Here is an 8,514-nt window from a genome sequence, read left to right on the forward strand (position 1 = left end):
TAAAGAGTTTACTTAGCTTCAGTATTCCTGTGTTTGAGAGGATATGAGTCTTGTAATGGGTCACAGCGTCTCTGTGTGTGTGGGTACAGGTCTTCCGTGATGTATAATGAAATATGTGGTACAATGTATTCATTGTCACTATTATCCTGCAGGATAGCGGAGGTGATATCTTGTTATCTTCCTGCGCAAGGGTACTGCTCTCAGGCTCCCTGGGACGGGCTCATGGAGGAGTTGGAGAAAACTTCAGGTTGGAGGGGGTCTTTGGAGGGGTCGTTGGAGGGGTCCTTGGAGGGGGTCTTTGGAAGGGTCCTTGGAGGGGTCCTTGGAGGGGTCGTTGGAGGGGTCCATGGAGGGAGTCCTTGGAGGGGTCCTTGGAGGGGTCGTTGGAGGGGTCGTTGGAGGGGTCCTTGGAGGGGTCGTTGGAGGGGTCGTTGGAGGGGTCGTTGGAGGGGTCGTTGGAAGGGTCGTTGGAGGGGTCGTTGGAGGGGTCGTTGGAGGGGTCTTTGGAGGGGTCCTTGGAGGGGTCCTTGGAGGGGGTCCTTGGAGGGGTCCTTGGAGGGGTCCTTGGAGGGGGTCCTTGGAGGGGTCCTTGGAGGGGTCCTTGGAGGGGTCCTTGGATGGGTCCTTGGAGGGGTCTTGTGAGGGGTCCTTGGAGGAGTCCTTGGATGGGTCCTTGGAGGGGTCCTTAGAGGGGGTCCTTGGAGGGGTCCTTGGAGGGGTCCTTGGAGGGGTCCTTGGAGAGAGTCCTTGGAGGGGTCCTTGGAGGGGGTCCTTGGAGGGGTCCTTGGAGGGGTCCTTGGAGGTGTCCTTGGAGGGGTCCTTGGTGGAGTCCTTGGAGGGGTCCTTGGAGGGGTCCTTGGAGGGGTCCTTGGAGGGGTCCTTGGAGGGGTCCTTGGTGGAGTCCTTGGAGGGGTCCTTGGAGGGGTCCTTGGTGGAGTCCTTGGAGGGGTCCTTGGAGGGGTCCTTGGAGGGGTCCTTGGAGGGGTCCTTGGTGGAGTCCTTGGAGGGGGTCCTTGGAGGGGTCCTTGGAGGGGTTCTTGGAGGGGTCCTTGGAGGGGTCCTTGGAGGGGTTCTTGGAGGGGTCCTTGGAGGGGTCCTTGGAGGGGTTCTTGGAGGGGTCCTTGGAGGGGTCCTTGGAGAGGTCCTTGGAGGACGGCCGCAAGTGTGAGGCATTAGTGAAAAATATGAGAAATATGAGAAATAAATAGTTTTCTTGAACGGTTATTACCTAGATGAAGACGTTTGCAATAATATTATTTTGTTGATCTGTGCGAACTGGGAAGTATGAGGGCGATTATGAGGTTCAGCGCGAACTGGGAAGTATGAGGAGCTTGTCATCTCACTCAGTGTGAACTGGGAAATATGAGGAGCTTGTCATCTCACTCAGTGTGAACTGGGAAGTATGAGGGCGGACATCATCTTGTACCGACAAAGATCTCATCTCCCACTTTCTCAGCCTCCGACCACTCGTCCCAAGGCGTGAATTAAAGCACATAATTCCTCCATGGGGTGAGGGTGATGGGTAGGAAGGGAGAGATGAGGTAAGGGGGAAGGAATAGGCTAAAACCTTTACCTAATACCATATCTAACTATTATTTATTGATATTAAATGTCTGGCATTGGGCCACGCCTGTTCCTGGCATTATCGTACTCGAGGCAACAGCTTCATCTATATTTACCGTAAAAGCAAGTCGCTTTACCGCACCCTGCATGGACCTTAATAGGGAAGACGTCTTCGGCTTCCCGCCAAGGTCAGGGCGGGAGGTAGAGGAGCAGCAGCAGCAGCGGCAGCGGCGGCTACAAGGAGGCGAAACACCCTCCCGCATTGGGTATTATTAAATTCGTCTTGCATTCCTCTTACGATCGTTGGCTGAGTTACGACTCCGGCCCGAGTGGTAATATCTTACTCTTTGGATGAAGGTGTGTGACACACACAGGGCACATGTGTGCTTGCACACACACACGCGCGCACACACACACACACACACACACACACAGTGTGTACTCACCTATATGTACTCACCTATATGTGCTTGCAGGATCGAGCATTGACTCTTGGATCCCGCCTTTCGAGCATCGGTTGTTTACAGCAATGACTCCTGTCCTATTTCCCTATCATACCTGGTTTTAAAATTATGAATAGTATTTGCTTCCACAACCTGTTCCTGAAGTGCATTCCATTTCCCCACTACTCTCACGCTAAAAGAAAACTTCCTTACATCTCTGTGACTCATCTGAGTTTCAAGCTTCCATCCATGTCCTCTCGTTCTGTTACTATTCCGTGTGAACATTTCGTCTATGTCCACTCTGTCAATTCCTCTGAGTATCTTATACGTTCCTATCATGTCCCCCCTCTCCCTTCTTCTTTCTAGTGTCGTAAGGCACAGTTCCCTCAGGCGCTCTTCATACCCCATCCCTCGTAGCTCTGGGACGAGTCTCGTTGCAAACCTCTGAACCTTTTCCAGTTTCATTATATGCTTCTTCAGATGGGGACTCCATGATGAGGCGGCATACTCTAAGACTGGCCTTACGTAGGCAGTGTAAAGCGCCCTAAATGCCTCCTTACTTAGGTTTCTGAATGATGTTCTAACTTTTGCCAGTGTAGAGTACGCTGCTGTCGTTATCCTATTAATATGTGCCTCAGGAGATAGATTAGGTGTTACGTCCACCCCCAGGTCTCTTTCACGCATCGTTACAGGTAGGCTGTTCCCCTTCATTGTGTACTGTCCCTTTGGTCTCCTATCTCCTAGTCCCATTTCCATAACTTTACATTTGCTCGTGTTGAATTCTAGTAGCCATTTCTCTGACCATCTCTGCAATCTGTTCAGGTCCTCTTGGAGGATCCTGCAATCCTCATCTGTCACAACTCTTCTCATCAACTTTGCATCATCCGCAAACATCGACATGTAGGACTCTACGCCTGTAAACATGTCGTTAACATATACAAGAAATAGAATTGGTCCCAGCACCGATCCTTGTGGTACTCCACTTGTTACTGTTCGCCAGTCCGACTTCTCGCCCCTTACCGTAACTCTTTGGCTCCTTCCTGTTAGGTAGTTCCTTATCCATTCTAGGACCTTTCCCCCCACCCCCGCCTGCCTCTCGAGCTTGAACAGCAGTCTCATGTGCGGTACTGTATCAAAGGCTTTTTGGCAGTCAAGAAATATGCAGTCTGCCCAACCATCTCTGTCCTGTCTTATCCTCGTTATTTTATCATAGAATTCCAGAAGGTTTGTTAGGCACGATTTCCCTGTCCAGAACCCATGTTGATGTTTGTTCACAAACCTAATGTTCTCCAGGTGTGCAACCAGTCGTAGCCTAATTATTCTTTCCAGTATTTTACAGGGGATGCTTGTCAGTGATACAGGTCTGTAGTTAAGTGCCTCCTCCCTATCTCCTTTCTTGAAGATCGGCACGACATTTGCCTTCTTCCAGCAACTGGGCAATTCTCCTGACATAAGTGACTCATTAAAGATCATTGCCAGAGGCACGCTGAGGGCCTGTGCTGCTTCTTTTAGTATCCACGGTGATACTTTGTCTGGTCCAACTGCTTTAGTTGCATCTAGAGTTGTCAACTGTTTCATTACCTCCTCTGCTGTCACCTCTATATCTGATAGTCTTTCATCTAGGGTAACCCCTTCCAACAATGGGAGCTGCTCAGGCTCGGTAGTGAACACTCCATGGAAACTGGCATTCAGTGCCTCGCAGATTTCCTTGTCACTTTCAGTATATGCCCCCTCTGTCTTCCTTAGTCTTGTCACTTGGTCGTTCACCGACATTTTTCTTCTTATATGACTGTGTAGTAACTTAGGTTGTTTTTTCGCTTTGATTGCAATATCGTTCTCATAGTCCCTTTCCGATGTTCGTCTTATGTTAATGTAATCGTTCCTAGCTCTGTTGTATCTGCTTCTGTTGTCCTCTGTTCTTTGTCTTCTGTACTTCCTCCACTCCCGCCTGCTGGCCATTTTTGCTTCCTGACACTGTCTATTAAACCATGGGTTATTATATTCCTTCTTATTTTTTCCCTTTACCGTTGGTATAAATCTCTCTTCGGCCTCCTGGCATTTCTGTATGACTAGGTCCATCATATCTTGGACTGTTTTTCCTCTAATTTCTTCCTCCCACTGCACTTCACCCAGATAGTCCCTTATCCTCATATAGTCCCCTTTCCTGTAGTCAGCTCTCCTTTCCCAGATCTCTTGTCCCATGGTCATAAGTTTGAATTCCATCATGTAGTCAAAGACTAGGACACAATGGTCACTGGCCCCTAGAGGTATTTCATGCTCTAAATTCTCGATATCTTCTACGTTCTGGGTGAAAATCAGGTCTAATAGGCTCGGTGCATCTCCTCCTCTTTCCCTTGTGTCTTCCTTCACATGTTGTGTCAGGAAATTCCTGTCTATAACATCTACTAATTTTGCTCCCCACGTTTCGTCCCCTCCATGGGGATTCCTTGATTCCCAATTTATCTCTCCATGATTTAGGTCCCCCATGATCAGCAGCTTCGCTCTCATTCTGTGGGCTAGTGTTGCTGCCTTCTGCAGTTCATCTATACATGCTTTGTTGTTGTCATCATACTCCTGCCTGGGTCTTCTACTGTTTGGTGGGGGATTGTAGATTACCAGGATCACAATCTTCCTCCCATCTACTGTCAGAGTTCCATGTATGAAGCTTGTGCACTCATTGGTAACTCGATTTCCCAGGTCTTCAAACTTCCATTTCCGCTTTATTAGGAGTGCTACTCCCCCTCCCTGTCTCTGTGTCCTCTCTTTTCGTATCACCTGGTACCCTTCAGGAAAGATTGCATCTGAGATCATGTCATTAATTTTAGTTTCCACAATTGCAACTATGTCAGGATCTGCTTCACTCACTCTTTCTTTTATCTCTTCTGCTTTATTAGATACCCCATCAGCATTGGTGTACCAAACCTTGAGATTCTTCATGGAAACTCTTGTACCAGAGTTCTCCCTTTCTCTGGGGGTCTGGGGGGATCTGGGGGATGTCTGGGGGGTGACTGGGGGCAGAGGGGATCTGGGGGATCTGGGGGGTGTCTGGGGGATGACTGGGGGCGGGGAGGGTCCGGGGGGATCCAGGGGGTGTCTGGGGGGGTCCGGGGGGTGTATGGGGGGTGAAAGAGTTCAGGAGGGGTGCTTGGGGGGCTACTGGGGGCTGGGCTTCTAGGAAGGTAGGTAGGAGGGTCTGGGGTAGGGCCTGGGTAGGTAGGTCTGGAGTAGGAAGGGCATACTGGGTCTGAAGATTAGGGAGGGCATAGAGGGGTTGGGAGATGGCGTAAGGTTGGGAGACAGATAGAGGTTGAGAGGTTGGGAGGGGGATGGATAGAGGGGGTGGGGGGGACCTCCCACCTCCCTCGCAAGGGTGGGGGGTCACATGGAAGGAGAGGGGATGAGGAGGGGTGAGGGCAGGGCAGGCTTTGGGTGTTGAGGGGATGAGGTCTGGGTGGGTTCTTGGGGTTGAGGGGATGAGGTCTGGATGGGATTTGGGGGTTGAGGGGATGAGAGCTGGGTGGGTTTTGGGGGTTGAGGGGACGAGGGCTGGACGGGTTTCGGGGGTTGAGGTGATGAGGGGGTCCTTGGAATGTGGGATGAATTTGACTCCAGTGGGGTCAGAGGGGTCAAGGGATGTGCTGGGGAGATAAGCAGGGGCGGCTGATTTGGGAAAGGGGTGACCTGAGAAGCACGTGTGAGCTGGTTAGCATGGGGTGGATTAGCACTGGGGTGTGTAGCTGCGCTCAAATGGGAAGAGTCGTATTGTTGTTTGCTTGCTCTGTGGGCAATCTGTTCCTCCTTCGTCATGAATTTGTCAATAAATACGTTGTAGTAATTTTCGCTACCTCTGAGTAGGTGTTTGTGATGCAGTATGTAATCCACTGCCTCTTCGTTAGTGAACTGTACCAGGACAGGTCGTTTCCTGTTACAGTTGTATGGTCCAATGCGTCGGTGGACTTGCACCTCATTCCCTGCCATCTGGGCTCTCATGTCTCTCAAGATCCCCTGTAGTTCCAAATCCTCAATCTCCATCCTTTCCTGCCTCGATGGTGCCCTGGCTTCAAGTAATCCATGGATTATGATTGTCCTCTTTCTCAGTTCAGGGTCATGCTGGTGGCCCTCTCCCTGGCTGACCCCCACCCCTCCTACACCCGCTACTCCACCTACTACTACTACTTCCCCTTCCCCTGCCAAGCTTCCCTTATTCCTGCCAAATTCATTAGTAAGCCTAGATATTTCTCCTTGCCATTCTACCCTGCTCTTCGTGATTTCCTCTTGAATATAATCCATAAACTCTTGTTTGAGTCTTTGAACCTCGTCCTGTATCTTATTAAAGACTTCACTTTTAATCCCCTGGATTAGATCACCTATCCAAACATCCCTCTTCTCTACAAATTTCCCAATCATCTTCTCCACAAACCTATCTTCTTCCTCAATCATAATACTGTTGGACCTAGACACCCTTCCTGACCTAGTCATTGCTATAATGCAACCTTACCCACAGGGGTTCCAAGTATCTTACCGTCCTGCTAACACAATAGGTGAGTGAATCTCCAAGCGTCGTCCCCGTGGTGGTAGGAGGGTTGCTGCCGGGGTGGGGTCACGCGGTCAGAGGTCGGTGAGGTCTGCTCCACACTACACACTGCCACAATACTACAACTATTTTGAATTACGCTATTTAAACTGTTTTTCTTCACTACTTTATGGCTCTGGCCAAAACTCAAGGTTTTTTCATTCACTTGTACACACTTTTTCACTTCGAAGTTGCCTGATTACCCCTCCCACTCCACTAGTGAACCTGGAGCTCCCAACCCACGTCCACCCAACACGATGGTCACAAGACAAGTTGTGTGTGTGTGTGTGTGTGTGTGTGTGTGTGTGTGTGGTCACTCCGCAGGCCGGTCCGCTCCTGCTGGACGCACGATATCAAACAAGTAATAATACCATAGCAGCCACGATATCACAGAATCCAAGATATCATAAAAGCCAAGGAACCTAACACCATTCCCCCCCCCCCCCTGTAAGAAGATAACTAATCCCGGAACATAACTAGGTGAATACAACTAGGCGAATACAACTAGGTGAATACAACTAGATTAATACAACTAGGTGAATACAACTAGATTAATACAACTAGGTGAATACAACTAGGTGAATACAACTAGATTAATACAACTAGGTGAATACAACTAGATTAATACAACTAGGTGAATACAACTAGATTAATACAACTAGGTGAATACAACTAGGTGAATACAACTAGATTAATACAACTAGGTGAATACAACTAGATTAATACAACTAGGTGAATACAACTAGGTGAATACAACTAGATTAATACAACTAGGTGAATACAACTAGATTAATACAACTAGGTGAATACAACTAGGTGAATACAACTAGATTAATACAACTAGGTGAATACAACTAGGCGAATACAACTAGGTGAATACAACTAGATTAATACAACTAGGTGAATACAACTAGATTAATACAACTAGGTGAATACAACTAGGTGAATACAACTAGATTAATACAACTAGGTGAATACAACTAGATTAATACAACTAGGCGAATACAACTAGATTAATACAACTAGGTGAATACAACTAGGTGAATACAACTAGATTAATACAACTAGGTGAATACAACTAGGTGAATACAACTAGATTAATACAACTAGGTGAATACAACTAGGTGAATACAACTAGATTAATACAACTAGGTGAATACAACTAGGTGAATACAACTAGGTGAATACAACTAGATTAATACAACTAGGTGAATACAACTAGATTAATACAACTAGATTAATACAACTAGGTGAATACAACTAGATTAATACAACTAGATTAATACAACTAGGTGAATACAACTAGGTGAATACAACTAGGTGAATACAACTAGATTAATACAACTAGGTGAATACAACTAGATTAATACAACTAGATTAATACAACTAGGTGAATACAACTAGATTAATACAACTAGGTGAATACAACTAGGTGAATACAACCAGGTGAATACAACTAGATTAATACAACTAGGTGAATACAACTAGATTAATACAACTAGGTGAATACAATTAGGTGAATACAACCAGGTGAATACAATTAGGTGAATACAACCAGGTGAATACAACTAGATTAATACAACTAGGTGAATACAACTAGGTGAATACAACTAGGTGAATACAATTAGGTGAATACAACCAGGTGAATACAATTAGGTGAATACAACCAGGTGAATACAATTAGGTGAATACAACCAGGTGAATACAACTAGATTAATACAACTAGGTGAATACAACTAGATTAATACAACCAGGTGAATACAACTAGATTAATACAACCAGGTGAATACAACTAGGTGAATACAACCAGGTGAATACAACTAGATTAATACAACTAGGTGAATACAACTAGATTAATACAACTAGGTGAATACAACTAGGTGAATACAACCAGGTGAATACAACTAGATTAATACAACTAGGTGAATACAACTA

At 46.9% G+C, this 8,514-nt stretch overlaps 1 protein-coding gene across 1 annotated transcript; it reads right to left on the reverse strand.

The window, feature by feature from the left end:
• Positions 1-243: 243 nt before the first annotated feature.
• On the reverse strand, positions 244-1,173 carry LOC123760908 (proteoglycan 4-like). Its single transcript, XM_045746731.2, has one exon. It carries the CDS (start codon positions 1,171-1,173, stop codon positions 244-246), a length of 930 nt encoding a protein of 309 aa, XP_045602687.2.
• Positions 1,174-8,514: the final 7,341 nt, after the last annotated feature.

The sequence above is a fragment of the Procambarus clarkii genome, chromosome 3 (genome assembly GCF_040958095.1).
Source record: "Procambarus clarkii isolate CNS0578487 chromosome 3, FALCON_Pclarkii_2.0, whole genome shotgun sequence".
NCBI classification, from domain to species: domain Eukaryota; kingdom Metazoa; phylum Arthropoda; class Malacostraca; order Decapoda; family Cambaridae; genus Procambarus; species Procambarus clarkii.